The 19,834-nt window shown below is 29.0% G+C and overlaps 3 protein-coding genes across 5 annotated transcripts in view; 1 reads left to right on the top strand and 2 right to left on the bottom strand.

Moving 5' to 3' along the window:
- Positions 1–19,834, bottom strand: part of LOC119668737 (calcium-transporting ATPase type 2C member 1) — a 198,114-nt gene that overhangs the window by 88,863 nt on the left and 89,417 nt on the right. The gene's annotated exons all lie outside the window — the stretch shown is intronic.
- LOC119668739 (ubiquitin-protein ligase E3A-like) lies at positions 10,766–14,591 on the bottom strand. Of its 2 annotated transcripts, none has more exons than XM_038078348.1 (9): positions 14,441–14,591; positions 14,047–14,373; positions 13,134–13,981; positions 12,728–12,969; positions 12,348–12,654; positions 12,077–12,285; positions 11,798–11,979; positions 11,234–11,726; positions 10,766–11,167 (listed from the first exon to the last, which is right to left on the bottom strand). In XM_038078348.1, exons 1-9 carry the CDS (start codon positions 14,482–14,484, stop codon positions 10,829–10,831), a joined length of 2,991 nt encoding a protein of 996 aa, XP_037934276.1. In that variant the 5' UTR covers positions 14,485–14,591; the 3' UTR covers positions 10,766–10,828. The 2 variants fall into 2 exon arrangements, with proteins under 2 accessions (XP_037934276.1, XP_037934277.1); XM_038078349.1 differs by having other exon boundaries at positions 13,134–13,978.
- LOC119673282 (protein FAM91A1-like) lies at positions 16,768–19,832 on the top strand (the record flags this gene model as incomplete). The annotated part of the gene is made up of 2 exons (XM_038084547.1): positions 16,768–18,697; positions 18,754–19,832. Coding segments are annotated over exons 1-2 (2,880 nt in total), but the record flags the coding sequence as incomplete, so codon positions are not given.

Below are 19,834 nucleotides of genomic sequence, written 5' to 3'. Positions count from 1 at the left end.
GATACATTTTTTGGGTACCACAGAAAGAAGTGAAAGAGACCATAAAATATGGCTGATTTTTGTTTTTTTTTTGTATTTTTCACCAATTAAATTTTACTATTTTTTAAAAGTGAATACTTTTTTAAATACATATAATTAATAAGTATATTCTAAGGATTAAAATAAATCTTTTTAATTAACGGTAAAAATGTTATGTGAATATACTTCCATAAAATAGAAAAAACATTTTTTTTAAAATAATAAAAATATTTTTATAAATAATGCATGGAAAGTGATTAATGCAGTCATTAGAATACAAAAAAAAATTTCTAAACCTTATTAATATAATACAAGTATTTTGTAAACCAAATTTTATACTTCTACCTATTATAGTTTTTGAGATATTCAAAAAAAAAATCGAAAAATTGACAATGTTTAGGCCTAAATTTATGGGCCCAATTTTAGTTGAATATCTCTACTACCTAGTTTAGAAAATACCAAATTTTGATGATTTAATTTTAATTCTGGCACACTGTGCGGTATTAAATGAGCAAAAAAATGGTGAGGTAAATAAAATAGTAGCAAATAAATCCTTATAATAGCAAAGATTATACTTAGCAGTATATATACCTACAATACAATAAAACTATACAGTATTCTAACCAACCGAAATAGTTAAAAAATACTCTGGACTTAAAGCTCTGTTGAGAGAAGCATGTTATATATAAAAGCCAGAACTCCTTGGCGCGAAGTTTTCTAATATATATATAGAATATCCCTCACATGAATGCAAAGCAAAGTAAGGCTGTTCTGAAACTTATATTCAGTAGAAATACATAGAGATCAAGGCATAAACGAGAACTTATTCAATAGTGAAGAATTATGCTAACGTTAATTTAAATTTGCATAAGTAACTAAATTCTAATTAGTATGAATAAATTTATACGTTATATAAATATGGATACCAGTTGTCTTTTGATCATTATCTCTTTTGTTATCTTGTAATAGAAGTTAAATATAGATAAAAACAAACTATGTATACTTAAATTTTGATATTCTTTCTCAAATCTATATAAAATATTTCAAAATATATTTAAAAAATATATGAATCATATAATTAAATAAATTGCAAAATTTTTTCATAAGTGCGACCATTTTTTCATTATTAAATTAAATCTAGATGATAAATAAGATATTTATGAAGAAATAAACTGCGATAAACGTTTGAATACTGTCTACTTATTACGATTATTATGCAAATATTCGATAGAACAAGTCAAAAATTATAATTAAGCAATTATGGTTATTTAGTATTGAGTTATACACGCTGTGAACAAAGCAAAACGAAAGCAAAATTTAGATGATTAACGCATTTAATTTATTTATATATAACAAAGCAAAAAAACTAATGATTATCTTCTTTGATGTTTTATGTAATTAAAAAGAATGTATTTTATAATGAAATTATTCACGAAGTTAGAATCGATTGACTTGATGTCTTACACAGTTTAAGAAACTGGAGTAGGAATAACTAAATCATGACTTTGTTAGCTCTGTCTGTGGGTAGCCTATACTTAGCTTAAATAAGACAATAAAAAAATGGATAATTTACTTTCAATGCAGTATAATGTTACAATATACAAAAATATGGGCAGTATAAACAAAATCTATTGTTATTTGAATAGAGCTAAATTACACAGCAGTCCAGTATGAAACATAATATATTGTATGCGACTAAAGTTAATTTAAATTATTTCACTTAACAGAAAATATTGTTATGGCCAGTAATTAAGAAAATATATACTCATGACTTGAGTTCCAAAACCACTAAACAGATGTCAAATAAAATCAAAAATGATTCCGTCCGGGGCAGTCATAATTCGATTACCTACCTTTATAAAAAGCATTTATGACGGTTGTTCATGCTAAGTTGTGGCCCTCTAAGCGAACCAAATTTGTCTATCAACAGTGTAGGACAGCGACACACTACCCCATTACTATTGACTTGGATGCTCTAATGAAAGCTATCGGTATATTATTATTATTTTTAATAATATTGTTAGTATTATGAATATTACTATCGTTATTAATATTATTGATATTATTATTTAGTTAGGAATACTATAGATGACACTTCAGAGAGTTTATTGTGCTAAATACCACTGTTTTAATATGGCTTTTATTGAACTAGAGCTTGCGTTTCTGCTCTATACTGATTTAAGATGTGGAGAGGAAATGTATATTTTTTAAAAATAAACTTCAAATTTTTAATGCTTTTATGAAAAGTATTCTGTTGTTTTGCTCGGAAACATGCTTTGTTACGGCTTCAATCGTGCTTATGATAGATATATAGGATACAGTGGCTTAATCACTTAAAATTATTATCCTTTAGCTTCACAATCTTACCAAAGCTGTTAACGAAATCGTGCCGTAGAATTAAAAATGTTTCTTGTATAAGAGCATAATCAACTGCGCTCCAATAAATATCGCCATCCCCTTAAGATCTATTTGTCAATTCCTCTCTCCATATTATGGATATCTCGATATCTATCCACCGTACATATACAGTCTTTACGAGGCCACGGTTATACTGTAACAAATTTTTCAATAGGTTAAATTTCCCAAAAAGAAAGACGTCATCCTCGTGTAGCAACAACTGTCCTAGAGATTCCAATTTATTTCAAGCCTTATAGTGATCATCAGTTGTAGTATCATTTGTTTGCAAATAAAAATTCAGAATTTTAAATGACTTTGAATGACTTCATTCTTAAAAGCCTGTAGAACAATTTCATCCACCGAATTCTCATCATTACTTTTCGTTGCGCTTAGAATCGGATTCACTAATTCAGAGCTCTATAATGCTCAATAATATCGTCATCCGTAGGAAAGGTTGATCTACAAAATTCATTGACTAGCACAATATAATCGTTAAGAGTAGCATTGGAAGCTATTTTGATTTACCTTAAATCACGTTGTAAGCGATTGGCCTTTGCACAAAGTATCAACATAAGGTAGAATAAATTAAACATTTGGTTTGGAAAAACAGACTTCCCCTAACACTAAAATGGATTCAAACTTAAAACAAAAATTCGACTAATAGAACGTACTTTCTCATATTCCTATTGGCACGAGACAATATTTTTATTCGTATTTAGAAGTTCGAGTTATAAAAGCAGATTGTAATTTGCTTTCTAAAACCCTCTCTTTTGCACTCTTTTTAGTTCGAGTTATAGAAAATTCGAGTTATAGAAGTTCGAGTTATGAAAGTTTGATTGTATAATAATAAAAATAAGATAAAATAATAATAATAAGATATAATAATAATAATAATAAGATATGATAATAATAATGTAATAGTAATAATAAAAATAAGAATTAGGCTTAACATTTTTTTTATTATATTAATTTATAGTATAATCTAATAAACATATATATATTTTACATAAAAGCAATAGCAGCATAATATTTTAAAGATAAGGAAAGAAATTTAACCCATCTAACGATTTATATTAAAGGTTATCAAAATATTGTGAAATTTAAAAACAGCGGCCGGCAAATAAAACTGATATTTTCTGAGAATCTCAAGTGAAATTATTGCAGACTACGTGACCACAAAAGAGACGAAGTCATATAAAAATATAAGGAAAACAGAAATCATAATATAATATATAAACTATATTATACATTGTACGAAATATGTTCTCATTCAGATGTGCCTATGTTTGGTTGTATATTCAAGAAGTGATGATAGCAAATACAATATAACAAAATTAGAACTTTTAACAAGAAAAATTCAAAACAAAAAAGTAAAATTAATCAACTGAACATGAAATAAGAATCCACACATGTTCAGAATGTGTTGTCCGAATACCAAGTAGGCCGGATGCATGGAGAAACGTTTAAGTTATATGCACAGATACAGTCGCATGAACAATTGATAGCTGACCAACAAAATATTATCAGTGTTTCTAAGTAAGAAGAAAAATCTTGATTTTTTTATTGATGTTTCAAATAAAAAGTTTCTTACGCAAATCGAGTCGAGCTAAATAAATTTAAATTAATTAAACTAATTAATTTTATTGTAAACTAATAAACATATGAAATCGGTTCATAAACCGCTTTAACAACTTTTACTTAAAAGAGTTTAAATCATTGCTCTACCTATGTTCTTTTCAACTTTTGAAACATGTTTTTTTCTCAATTTAATGATAAGAGTCGAGAAATTAACCGGTCTTTGTACTTAACTAACGGGTGTTGTTGTATTATTGTATTGAATTTGAATACTTAATTCACACTTTATTGCTAAATGTTTGAAATAAATTTAATATTAACTATTTCGTACATCTAGATTATATGTTAATCTTTGTTCCTAATAGTTAAAAAGTAATTTAAGAGCCATAAAAGAAATAATGTTAATTTCTAGGTAAATCTAACCTCGATATCGTACACACGTGCGGAGCGCATATATCTCAGGAATCCATCCGTACGTTCTGTAGCTACTGTGAAAGCTTTGACCTTTTCTGAAAACAAAAATACATTTTAATAAGAATATATTTATTAATAAATAATGGAAAATTTATTATAATTACAAAAAAACGTGATCATAAATTTAGAATTAATAACAATTTGATACACTGCAATAATATCTTAATTATTTTATAGAGAGGTTTCGAAAAGTAGTGAACTACAAAAAAAAAATAAAATCTTTTTATATTATTTTAATTAATTGAATTTATTTTTTCTGATCCAACAGCTGTTTTGATTATTGCGAAATATCAGAATCATTAGTGGTGTTAGAATTAGTTTTTGTATTTAATTATTCATAAATAATTTTTTGAGACTGCAAGTACCAGGGATTGAACTCGTGCCCTGTTCTTAATTATTTTATTTAAGAATTTTATGTCCTACTACAAAAGATTTTATTTAAATAGAAAAAATTTTAAATCTAAAAATATTTTTAATTTAATTAATTTAATTTTTAATTAAAAATTCATTACGCTGAGCCATAAGTTCAATATTACCACAATCTTCAATCATTTTCGTTCATTTTTAAAAATTATTTTAGGTATAAAGGGCTTACCAAAAAAACGCATAGACTTGATAGATCTGTAGCAGTATTATATAAAATTATTTTAAAGCAGTTAATGACGGTACATTGGTTAAGACGTATGAAATTAACTAAAATTCGTTAATTCGAAAAAGTCAAAACTTTTTCAAATACGTTCTATAGCCACATTTACAGATGTTACAGCTAATATTTCTGCAATAGCAGTCTCTGAAAAAATTTTAAGACAAATTAAACTTATTGGATGTTAGTTAACTCCAGTTAACATGAAAATATCAATTAAATGCCAAAAGGCACAATTAAACATAAATTCTATTATGTATTAAATATATTATATTGTTTTTCATGGTACTCCGTACCTGCCATTTTTTTTTGTTTTGTTTTTTAGAGCTGTTAATTAACACTTAAGCTTTTATTATAATGTATATATTTGAATTATTATGAATACTATCTGCTTATGTACATATCGCACATACTTGTAGTGATATGTTTTTAATGAACAACTGTAGACGACTTTACGTAAATTAGTTTGGGTTGTTACGTGGATCCAAAGGAGCCCGTTTTTAAATATCAAACGATTTCGTTTGATATTTATTTTTGTTCGGTATGAATCGTTAAAGGGATTATTCAATCTCTCAGCTTTTTGTTTAAAAGTGGTCCGTTAGCATACAGAACAATATTAAAATAGTATTAATACCATTATATATAATGGTATATAATGGGTATATATTGCTCTATTAAAATTTTACTGATACAAACACTTAGTAACAAGCGAAAATATTGTGTTTAAAGGTCGTATAATTTTAACAGCTCATCTGCTATTTCTGTACCGTTTCAATGCTCGTAGGTACGTGGTTTTACTAGAAACGTCTTTTATAAATAAGTTCTGTCAATGGAGAGCTAAAAAATAATGATCATTTCAGTGTAGGTACACATTTGTCTTTTTTTTAATATTAAGCTTAGACAAATCGAACATATGGAACATAAAACAATCAAAAGTGCCTCAAGTAATTGAAAACAAATAAATACCTATTAATACTTGTAATGTCAGACGCAGATAATGCTATTATATGCCTTCAAAAACTTCTTTTACAACAAATTCACAACCAACAGAGATCGGAACAGAATTATATTAAACTATTATTTTTTCCTCAAAGCTTCTGTTAGACTGCTATGACATGCTGTCCAGTTGGCAAGCAAAAATAAAGTGATGCTTTGTTGGGTGCTTGATCACACAGGAATCAATGGTAATGAGTCTGCGAACAGTCTATTGAGGTCAGGATCTACCATTCAACTCTGTGAACCGGAACCATATTGTGGATTAAGTTAGTCTACAACTAGATCTCTGATTAATAAATGGTTTTCAGATGAGAGAAGTTGCAACTGGCGCGACATTCCAGGTAACCATCAAGCTAAAGAGCTGATTCATTTCTACAGTTATGGTAAGGTATCCTTCTTCAGCAGAACATTTAACATATTTAACAGGTCACCATGGACTACGTTACAACCTTAACAAAATAAGTCTGCCCGAAGAAACAGATTGTCCAGTCACATACTCTGTATCTGCCCAACCTTGATCTGGGCCTGGAGAAGGTCACTAGGTCGAGAATAACTCTCCCCTCCTGACATTAGGAGGTCCTCAACGATTGATATTCTGGCTTTCATTCGGAAGGCTGAATGTCTTCTATTTGGTAAGGGTCTCTTGTAGCACAAAAGATCAACTATGGTCGCAGTGCTTCGCTCCAGTGGGAGCTGGTATCCAGTTTATTTCTTTTCTATTCTATTATTGTTTCTTAAGACAGGGCTTAGAAAGTGAAAGTGAAAGTGAGTGAAAACGAATGATAACTTGTGTTTAGCGTTTCTCATTCTTGAAGTGTTTAACTGGATGATTTTAACGAGAGTATTTCTAATCTGATAAATTCTATATATTTTGTATATATTTTAAAAAGGTATTTTTTTTTATTTTAAAAAAAGAAGGTATTTATTGTCACAGTCATAAACTAAATTTCTATAAAAACCTACAAAATTAAAAGAAAAGTTTTATGTTTATTTTCAAGGTTACAAAGTATGCCGATTCAAAAATTTGCATAGGACGCAAATGGTCGCTTTTAAAAACGTATTTAATTACGATTATACAGCAATTTACATAATACATTTTATTATTTCCAGTATGGAAATATTTATTTTCAAACCTTAAAAAAATTTATGTCTTTTTTTATACAAATAAATTTTAAATAAAAAAATCTACAAATTTATCAAAAACTAATGAGATCGATTTAAAACTGTATACGTATTAGCAAAACTAGTAAACTAATTAGTTTATGGAAAATAAACCACAGAAATGGCAATATAATTTATTTAGATTTATATCTAAACTTATTTATTCTTAACATTTTTACTTTATTGTGAATATGTACGGATATTTTATATATCGATTTCTAAATTTTATATACTTTTATTATAAATATCAGACACTTTACTATATAGTATATATATAATTATAATTATAGAATTATATAGTATTTTTATCTAAAATTATAAACTTCCCTCCAATCACTTAATAAACGCCAGGATAATATATGGCAACAATAATGTACACATTTATTTTGGGGATAGTTACTGGTAACTGGAAAAATTTTTTACTGATAAGTGCATTCTTCTAAACACAAATGCACTTCGAATGCGGTTTGTATCATTTACATTTTATTGCAATTAAAAAAGCGCATATATATAGTAACCAATAAAGAAATATTATGTATGATCTCATTTCGTTGGAAATAAAACAGAATTCTTCATATAAACAAAAATGTTGCAACATACCGATTCCTGCATCCGTTGAACTCACACTCTCCTCCGCGAACGATTGCGAACAATAACACAATGTAAACAATAACCAAAAGAAGCCGAATAATTGCATTTTTTTATGTTTACTTTTATTTTTCCGCGGTTTATTTTTACAATTGCATTTTATAGTATGGAACGTTTTTCAAAATATGAATAAAAACCAACAAACAACCGCACAAAACTTTTAATTGGACGACGCGATACAGTCAATACCCGTCGAATACAGTAGCACGAATGAGCTCCAAAATCTCTGTTTATTTATATGAATTAATAACAACAAATTTTCTTATAAACAAAACATATGTGCTTTACAAACAGTGTTACCACATTGGAGTAAAACAATATCATATGTGAAATATTTTCACCATGTGGTGTATTTTGTGGTATTACTTAATAAATTGCAAATTCATGCCAGATGTTAATGTAATTTTAAACGATTATTTTGTTACCCTACAAATGAAAAAAAATTTTTTTTGTACATGCATTAATATTACGACTATCATAGATATCTACCAATACTTTTGATAAGTGAATTTTGGAAAGTGAAATCATCTGCAATCTTCATTTAAGATAACATGTCTAACAAGTTTGGTCAGTCAAAAAGACAATTAATTAAATAATTTATAATAATAATAATAAATAATAATAAATAAATAATAATAAATTTTCGTTGTTGTCCACTACTTTTCGAAACCTTTCTGATAAAACATTATGGTTAATATTAAGTAATATAATCATTACCCTCATAACAGACGTTCATTTACAATTTATTAAGTAAAAGAATTTTTAAAAATAACAACAAAGATTTTTTTACTATTATTGTAGTGTATAATAAAAATTTATTACTTTACTTTTCAACAACCTTTAATTAATAAAAATTACGCAATATATAGAGCCTGTATTATATTATGTTCGCACTGTCTCATTTAGGCACTTGCTCATTTATATAAATGAAGAAGCGTTCACATTATAATGAGCTTATTTATATGAAAGCTCTTTGTATGGTAAATCATGCTTATTAGTGATTATAATAAGCAAAATCGCTTAAATGAGACAATGTGAATGTACTATTACATTCATTCGATTATTGAAGTGTGAACCAAGAAGAAGTAAACGACAAAACTCAGTAGACGACAAGTAACTAGAAAGTTGAAAGTGGGTACATATAGCAAACATCTGTGAATGTGTCCAATGTGATTTTCTATTATGGTAAAAAATTGTTAGTTGTACTGGGCATAGGAATAAATGCGACAGATTGGTACACTATAATCGCATTAATTGCAAGTTAGCGTTAATTGTGATACTGTAAACTTATTATTATAATTTTTAAATAAAAATTAATAGTTATAAAAAAGTTTTATATTCGCAATAGCTGAATACACTATGTTGATACTCCTGAAATTTACTTAGTTATCACGCGTTAACTATTTGTCAAATTTAATACAGTTAAAGAATTTAGTAAGAAAAAGCTCATATGATTCATTGAGAATATAAATAAATGAATGTATTACTTCCGATATGTACAGGGCTACAGAGATGGAATTTTTATGATGTACTTCATCCCTTTTCAACTGTTTGCAATGTTAGTAAATCAATAATATAAAATTTAAGAGGAATCAGCATTGGGCGTATGCATTTTTTTATATGGAATGGTGTTTCAACATGACCCGTCCCTAGCCACACACAAGGAACCAACTTTTGTAAACTTATCCAAAAATTGTCGATTCCATTCCAGAAGTGCTTAGGTTTGACGATAGCATTATATCTCGTGCTATGTTGTATTCAAATTTTAGCTAATAGTAAATTCAGGCTCTGATTTAGATCAACAATAATTTTTGTCCAAACTAGTTGATCGGATTAGAATGCTCCAAAATAGAATTCTATTGATTATAACAAAGTATAACCAAACGAACAATTGTAGGTTTTTAGACACAATTTTCGTCCACGAAACTGTAATAGAGCATTTAACTATAATATCATTTAACTACAACTCCTAACCCATGTACTATATTTTTTACAGAATGCGCAGACACAAATATATTTATAAGTTAATACCACAACAACACCATCTGCTGCTTTTGAAATTACTTTGCAACCTGGCATTATTAGTTACGTCTGCAGTTATTTTTCGCTAAATTTTGAATTTTTTCCTATTACCCTTTTGTAAATTATTGATACGTTCATTTTGATTTTAATCATTTTACAAATAATAACAGAGCAATAAATTGATTTACTCGAATAAATGATGTTGCATTTGGTGTGGTAGTTATTATATTAAAAGAATATGTTATAACCCGTCCGAAAGCCCTGGATGTGGAAAAAATGCTTTATGATGCAAATTTATTGTTTTGTGACCCTATGTCTGTGTAGCGAAACGATGTACTTTAAAATCAATTATTCTTTTGAGTTTTCAAAAGAAAATAAAATAATAGAACACAGATCTTGCTTTGATTTCATCTTTTATAAGAGCATTTTGAATTTTATATTTTTGCACTTATTAATATTGAACATACAATTTCTATGAAAATTACTAAGTACCACTCATACATATCCATTTCAAAACCCACACAATTGCTGCCGATAGAATAAGCATTCTTAATTTAATTTTATACACTTGTAACTACAAATTATTTTTTTAAATATATTTATAAAACATTATATAATTAATTATATATAAATTATATATTTTATAAATTTATATACAAAATTCGAAAATATATTAAATGAAAAAATGAGTATATTTCATCACGATGGTTGGTTGATATTTCTAAAAGTTAACTTTAAATTTAATTCATTAAGAACTCATACGAAAATCGATTAAAACTTTAAAAACCAATATAAAGAAACAATATGAAATATAAAGAAAAAACACTTTTCAGACGATGAGCTAATTTAATTTTACCTACTGTTGTCTTCAATAAATTAACATTAAATTATTTATTACAACATTCCAAAACCTTTCGAATAGTTAATAGCTTTAAGTAATCGTTCTTCTAATTTCTCTTTACTATTATATTCAGGTAATAGGAGCACATTAAAACATGTATGTGAGGTGGGCAATCGATCCGTATCGGGTCCATTACGTGTTATTAATAATTTTAGACGGCTTAGGCCACCAACAGGTACACGATCAGAACCAGTTGTAAATTCAAGTAATTTCCGTTTGGCTTCTTCAGGCATTGAATGCACAATGTTCCAAAAGTCTTTTATAATTTGAGTTTCTTTGCTATAGCCACCTTCGTATTCGGTAGATTTTTCTAATTCATTGAAATCAAATTTCTATATACAAAAAAAGCCAAATATTATTTAAAAATAGTTTTTATGGAAAATCATATTTTTATTTACCCTACTGCCGCAGACTAACATTTCAACTTCTTCTGGCCGAAAAAGTAATTTTAAAGGTGATTCATCTGTTACCATTTCAAATCCTTTTTTAAAAGCTTTAAACTGTTTTTCAATGCTTTTGTTTAAAAGAAAATCACAATATAAGTCAACAAACTCTTGTTTATTTTGCTGATTTACAATGATTTCACTGCCACCGAGTCTTAAATCGTGCTCTACCACTTCTCCAAAAACATTGTTGTATCTTATTTGAAATGTTTGCATAAATGTATCTTCCATATCCATTTCTTCATAGTCCAACATCGATTTTAAACCACTATATAAACTTGGACTCCAATCTTTTAAGTCGTAAAATGTACCTACACCACCCATTAATTTTCGATATACAACCATTGGAAAATTCACAGCCAGTATAATATTGTTGTAAATTGCTAATCCTAATAAAATACCAACAAGGGTAAATTGTGCATCATTTTCATATGGCGAAGTGTTAAACCTTAAATAGAAAAATATTCATTTGTATAAATCAACATAAAGTAAAAAGTATAAAATATTTTACTAACTTACCATACATAATTTGTATCTTTCTGCTGGGTAAACATTCCGAAATCTGGATTGAATATTTCTTCAACGATCAATTGAAAGAACTCTTTAGAAACACCTCCTTCATCAATCCCTTGTTCTCCGATAAATTCTACAACTAATTGCTTCTTAAGATCCTTAGGATTTGACATCGCAACCATTTCCAACTACAAAAAAAAAAAGGTTGAAAAAATTCTTATTTAATATTTTAAAATTTTATTATTAAACACAATGTTTAGCTTTACTTTAATTTTTCAAACTTACCCAAATTAATGCATCAGATATTATGTTATCACGATTAATTCTTAATTTCAAATCTGGCCTATGGTTACTTTCAGAATTATAATTTACCATAGTATATAATGATAAATTTCTTTCGCTGAACATTCTTATGCGACTGTCGTAATATAGAGCAATAACTTTGGTAGCGGGGGTTAAAATAAATGAATACAGCATGAATGAGAAATGAGGACCTATTAATACAATATAATCACGTAAAATATTTTAATTAAAAATATATAAACAACATTGTTACCATTAGGATCAAATGATAAATTTCTATAGGACATATAATCACGATCCATTTGTATAATTTCACTAAATGCCTCGTTGTAAAATTCCTCTAATGGCACTAATGGTACTCTGCAGTCGAGACTGGAAATGCCTAGTTCCTTTTCAAGAGGATCTTCGGCAAATTTATGTGCATTTCCTTTAGGTTCTTGCATATAATTAAATATGTCGTCTTCATCTTCATTTACAGTTGACACCACATCTACATCTTGACTATCTAAAGATTTACGAGTATCTAATTCACTAGCCAAAATGTTGGCATAGAAGGCAATCTTAAATGATTAAAAATAAAAAATGAGTAAAAATAAATTTCATTTAACCAAATATAAATATAATAACGCCCACCTTTAATATTTTAGTTACTGAAATAATTTCTTGATTTTCTTGTGCCATTTCTTCATCAAACATAGTCTGAATAGTTATAAGTTGTTGACAACATTGCACCAATGCTAAAAGTAGATCGCTACAATTTGTTGCCCAAATGCGTGCTAACCGGGCTTGTGCCGAAACAGGTAAAATTCTTGCGACACTGCAAAGTTTTGGCAAGTTTCGGTCGATATATTCCATATCAGCAAAGGTACTAGAAGCTAAAAAAAAAAATTAAAATTACAAAATATAAAAATTGAAAAATGAATTTATTAAAGTTATACATAGCAACAAAAAAAATATTTATATAATTATAGGTCATTATATTAACAATATTTTGTTATATGTAAATAACTCATATGAGAATCCATATCAAAGAACTTACCAAATGGCATATCAAAAAGTATTACAAAACAATGAAGTACATTTTCCCAATTAAATGTTACAGAAAATTTTAATTTTTCTATTAATGTTGAAATTCCTTCATTTAAGGCCATTCGTATTTCCGATTTATCCAAATCAAAAAGTTTGTTTTTGATTTGTCTTAAGCTTTCTAAATCTACCATAGTATCACTTCTATTAGATTGAAATGTAGTATTTTCATCATCATAGACTTCGTCGGTATTCATCGGCTCCACAACATCTAAAGTGGGAACATTTTCTTCTACTTGAACAGAACTGTCCTCATCCTTCTCAGTTTCACCTTCTAAAATTCGTAAATCTTCTTTCTTTAAGTCTTTAGGTGATTTACTCAGAAGTGCTTGTATTTTAGAAGTAGCTGCTCTTGAATTTAAATCTTTCTGGTTCAATGAGCGCATAAAACTCTTACTAAGCTTATTGATGTCACCAAACACATCTTTAATAACATCGGTTAAGCGCTCAAAATTGTTACATAGCGTACTTTCTTCAATTAATTCTTCTAAAATTTTATTATCTAAATAATCTATTGGTGGTTGAGTGGGCATAGATGATTTAGGTGGATTTGTAACATTTTGATTTAATTCTATATTATGCGGAATCCATGCACATGAAGTTGTTGGTATTATATGCGGTATTGGTTCTTCTTCTGTGGCACAACTAGATATATTTGTATTAGTAGATACTGTTGAACTTGAACTACTTGCTCTTATAAGTGCACTCATACCACTTCCTTCGCTATATTTTATTTCATTAGAGCCCATCATTTCAGAGTCTTGTTTACTAGGTGTTGTTGCTGAACTTACATTTGAACTACTAAAGAAATATTAAAGGGCATGAATAAAATGTACCTCTTTTTATATTCAAATTAAATATATTACCTCGTCGTGGGCGAATCATTTTGTGTGCGTGCTATTTTTGCTAAATGATTATCAAAATCGCATAATTTTGCTTCCTGGGATACAAGTTGTAAGGCTTTAGCAGCTATTTCGTTAGGAGTCATAGGTGCAACTTTGCCACTGGAAGCACAAAATGAATTTGAGCATTTTGGATTACCACAGCCGCTCTGCAGCTGATAAAAATATCGTTCAATCAATGCTTTCACTGCATTTCGCTTCATATCGTAATCTTTATTTGGTGGTCTTGATGTTGCAGGACTTTGTAGATATACGAGATCGTTGCTAGTTAATGACGCTTCTTCATTGCCACTAAAGAACATTTAAAAGAATAATATAAAAGAACATTCATTTTATAATATATTATATGTTTTAATACCTAGAAGATAAGTCGCCATTTACGTCTTTGTTCTCTGAACTCATGAAGAAATAAATTTCAATTTGAATTTTTTTTGTGTATTAAAACGTCAATAATCACGAAAAGTAGTGCAAAAAATCGATCGTCACTACTTTGTATTCTCAAGTTATCCTTTTAAAAAAAAAACTAATTTCAAAATAAAACTATTTTTAACATGCGCACATATAAAAAATTTTTATATATTATATTATTTTTTAATTTTTATAATTAGTGCAATATTAATTTATTAAAAACTTCTATTAAGACTACAGTGTTTTCCTTATTTATGTATTCTATAAAGAACATAAATTTCTAAATCATTGAAATGGTAGAGTTGCATTTAAAAGTAGTATGCACCTACCAAAGGTTCCATAGGAATAACAACAAACATATATTTTGATTATTTAAAATAAACAGTGAAGGAATTTTGTCTGCATAGTTTTAATTTATACAATAGAATTATTAGAATTTAGACAATTTTTGCTTGAGAAAAGTGAAAATATTTCCATTTTAATGTTTAAAGTTAGCAAATAGTGAAATATTATTAAAATCCAATACAAATATTTTTGAAATTCACTTCTCAATATTACAAAAGTGCGTTCCATCAGCAAATTTTCGAGTAAATGAGAACATCTGAGAGAGCGTAACATCCTTATCGAAATTTAAAAATGCTACACGGACTTTACTCTTGCATTTTATTTTAAGTAAAATTTGTGTTGATGTGTGAATCAGCTGTTTTAGTGTGAATTTAACTTTGGTTTATTTGCGCAGCACAGGTGTTGTCACAATACTTTACACAAAGCTGTTCCGTGAAAATCTGTGTAAAGAGTTTAATTTCGGACTTTATTTGTGTTACGCTCTGAGTTTGTACTTTGCTTGTGTTTTACTTGAGTTTTACTACTAGCTCGTGAAACAAACCTATTGTTAGCCTACACATTTTCTGATTATTTAGAGTTGAATTTCTTGGGGAATTAATAAAAGTTTTTACATTCGGGTTTAATTTAAAATTTATTCTATTTCTTTATTGTGCATTTTGTCATTTTGTCGTATTTCAATGTCGTTTCGATATAGAAAAAACCATAAAATTTCGTTTTAAATTTATTTTATATTATTGCCGTTTTCGATTAGTAAATCTGGGGCAGCATTATCAATCAAGATTCACTCAAGCGAAATGTATAACATTCGAAATTAACTTATAACACCACTAGAAATTTTAAAACAGTTAAAATTGACAGCTGTTTTATGTGACTTTACAGATAAAGTGTGATTTGATTCGACATATGTATAATGAAAAATAGAAGTGCTTACTAACTCAACAACAAAAATGTTAGATTACTCTAAAAAACATTGGACACAATTTTACAGATCTAGAGTAAATCTTAATTCCATCAAGACTTGTCAATCGAACAAAACACAAAGTACCTAGCCTGAGTAGATTACCCTGATATTAACATAACAGATTTGTATTTATCAACGGTACCTTCGCTACTCAAATAATGATATATCAGCTGACAGTGTTGTAAGTGATAGTCACATTGTAAAACGCATTATAGTTTTTTAATAATGTGGAACTTCAAAATATGTTAATTTTGTGAACAAAAAAATTTCAAAATTTTGATTTTGTTTATTGTGTCCAATTCAAATTTATTGTTTGTATTTTATAGCGTACCTTTGTTTAAATAATATAAAAGTGATTCCGAGCAGTGAACTTATAATTTATCGTGCTAATTGTCACGATTTTTACATCTGATCCTTCCAATCCTTCCAAATTTCGAAAGTGAATTATAATTCTTTGTAATTATTGGTAAGAATATTTTTTTTTACATGATTTTGAATAAAATATCAATTTTCATGCCTTTTAACAGTTAAATAATAAAAAGAACAAGTAACGTATTTATTACGAACAATGACGACACGAAATATGAAACATTAACGAAATCATTCGTTGACAGTTAACTGGAAATTTAGCATGTACTTCCAAAAGTCGTTCACAATAGACGAATTTTTAGTTAGCTGCTTATTAGATAAGAGATTTCTAAATTAGATGGTTGGTCTAAATAAGTCAGCAGTGTTGTTGTTTAATATGTTATTTTTAAATTAAACGATTGTTCTTTTGCGATATGCTTAAAAAGCAAAAACCTAATAATAACTGTTAATAAAAATTAAACAACAAACTACGCAATAGTACTGAAGAAGTCATTCAAATTTTTAGTAGTTACAAGCATCAATACAAACGTTTCGTTTCCATCGTTTCAAAAGTAACGTATTAACGTATTAACGAATGAAAAAAATAAAGGAAAAGTGTTTTTATCAATATTTGCGCAGAAAAATTAAAAAAGTCTGATAAATTTGTTTTAATTAGAACCATTTGAAACGTTTTTGAAGATATGTAATCGTATATGTGTTTTAAAAAATGATTACTAAACATTATTCCTAAAATGTCGACTGAAAAAGTGGCAGAAGATATTGCAAATTGTGTGCGTAAAAACATTCCATGGCAGCAACTACCCGTACACCTGCGACAGGTGCTGCAGAATAATCAACGTGACTATGAAAAATATGTCTTCAATTACAGTCTTAAAAATCAGTTACGCTTTCGTGGAAATCTTGCATCAAAGGTTTTTCGCCACGAACAGCGTTATTATGAACTCCTAGTGCAGAAAAGCATTAACAATTTATTGTTATTTCCATATCATTTGGCGGATATTGTAACAAAGGGAATGCGGTTTACACCTTTCAATTATTATTTGGAAGTTCTAAGTCAACTGCTACGCAATGATAAAAGTTATGATACGTTACCGAATTTCACAGCAGCTGATTGCCTACGAGTGCTTGGCATTGGCAGAAATGAATACTTATCTTTGATCAGTGACATAAAGACACACACATCCCCTCGTGCTATATTGTTTGGATCGAAAGCAAACCCTATGGATTTTATGCCACGTTTCCCAGTTAGAATACATATTGAACCTTGGTGGCGAATTGAAGTTGCTTATGTACTCGAGACAGATATACGTTATGTTACAACAGCAGAACGAAGTCTAATAGATGACTTAATTGATTTTGGCTCTCAAACAGCAGGAAAGTGTGACTATGTACTAGTACATAGTTTATATAGAAAAGGGTTAGTTTATTTAGATGTACCTATATCTGGTGAAGATCGTATATGTATACCACCATTAAAAAATTTTGTTATGAATCGAGTCAGTGGAGATTATTTTGAAAATTTATTGTATAAAATTTTTGTGAGTGCTGATGAGCATATGACCATCTCTGAACTAGCACAGATGTTGCAGGTGGAATTGGATTCTGTCAAATACGCTGTCTCGTTATTTTGTCGTTTAGGCTTTGCGCAAATAAAAGAAGTATTGAGCGAAAGCCCAGGGACTAAACCAAAACTTCATCACAGTTGGACAAAATATATGAAAGAACGTTCTAATATGAAAGAAGTGCCACAAATAACTCCACTTAACTACAACAATTTTATCAATGCCGAAAATTCTCGCTTAACGCAGAGTAGTCCCAAGCAGGATAAAGACAACAGTTCAATTGGATATCTTTCATCAGATGGTAACAATAGTGACTTCAGTTTCGCTAATATGTCTGCACCATCTCCTCAAGCAAATGAAACTTCAGATCCAAATACAGAAGAACAAGAATTTAGTTCAGAAATAGATGATCTAAGTGAAAGTACAACCAAACTCAGCATTAGAGAATCCGCATCAGGAACACAGCAAACAACAACTATTGAAAAGGTCGAAAAAATCGGAAAACGTGTTGGTTTTCTATTTGATTCGACACTTACAGCCTTTTTGATGATGGGCAATTTATCGCCAGGTCTTAAAAATCATGCGGTTACCATGTTCGAAGTTGGTAAGCTTTCTGAAGAGAGTATGGATTCGTTTCTTGTAGAATTGGAAAAAGTATCATTACTGGATGCTGAAGGTGAAGGCGATGTATCACGTTATTTTGCTCATGCAGTAATACTGCGATCAACGATTTGCGCGCTTCGCAACTTGTTACCAGGAGGATTAGATTTGCTACGTTTAGAATGTTTGGAGTGTTTAGATCAGAAAACTCGTGATCGAGTTTTGGAGAAAAAATATAAATTTATAATATCTGCAGCACCACTAACAGCTTCAATATCTCATCTTTTTAGCATTCCCCTCTTCGGACAATATTTTAAGAGTTCAGACTGTTCTCATATGTGGACGAAACTGTTTTACAATCACATAACTGGTTTGTACAAATGTAGTTTATTTTTTTTAAACTCAATTAATGCGCTACTCTTTCAGGATATGGTCCACCTAGTCTATTTTTATGCCAAGGCACTGTACTTAAGTCTTTACCACGAGTTTTTCTCGGATATGGCAAATTGCTAGTAAATATCTTACATTCCGATTCATATGTTATAAATTCTGAGAATTTTCGTAATATAAATGAACAACTAAAAAATGGTTGTGTGCTGATACAAGGATATGGCATACGTAAGCCAGGAGAATTACGTTATGAAGCTTTTCCTTTTGATGAATACGATTTACGTCAAGCTAAGTGGTCAAAACATAAAGCTGTACAAAAACTAAGTGAACATTTAGACTTAAATCACAATTGTGGTTTCATATCATTCCTCAACACAGGTGTTGCTGATATTGGGTGCGATGTTTATGAAATAAATGTTAATTTAAGGCATCCGAAAAGCAAAACAAAAATCTCTGAAAACAGTAACAAAATTAAAGATGTGCCAAATTCAGAATCTAACTCTGATATAAATTCAACGAAAGTGCCAATTGTGCAGGACCTCCTATCACCTGCGGATAATTCAGAAGTTACTAGCTTTGCACGTGTACCAAGTTCGCCAAGTAATAAATTAAAAAGTCCAGATGAGAATTATTTTGCTGTAAGTCCTCAAAATAGTTCACCTTCAAACTTATACACTTCAGATGACTGTAATGAGTTATTAGCTACAGAATTAGCAAATTGCGATTCAAGTTCTATTGGTGAGTTTAGTAAGCCAGAATTAGTATCACAAGGTTCAGTTGAAATTCCAATTAATGACCGAGGAGCGTGCGAGATAAGTGCAGATAGCAATGATGCAACTGAAGAATGGACATTGCTCGATGTACATTATGGCGTGCCGTTATTTGATGTGGATGCAAATACGCGAATATGTGAACAAATTGTGCGTAAACTTTGCAACGATGAAAATTTAAATAAATTATCACATTTCTCAACTGTTATGAATGAAAAATTCCTGAATTTCGTTAAACAATGTATGCACTTTGAAGACGAAACAATCGAACATCTAAAAATTGGTAAAATTTTGCCACATCCACGAATTAATTTGGCATTTGAAAATGGCAGAGTATGTTATTGGAG

This window comes from Teleopsis dalmanni, chromosome 1 (assembly GCF_002237135.1).
Source record: "Teleopsis dalmanni isolate 2A chromosome 1, ASM223713v2, whole genome shotgun sequence".
In the NCBI taxonomy this organism is placed as follows: Eukaryota; Metazoa; Arthropoda; class Insecta; order Diptera; family Diopsidae; genus Teleopsis; species Teleopsis dalmanni.
The sequence above is the reverse complement of the archived record's forward strand: the minus strand, read 5'-3'. Positions and strand labels throughout refer to the sequence as shown.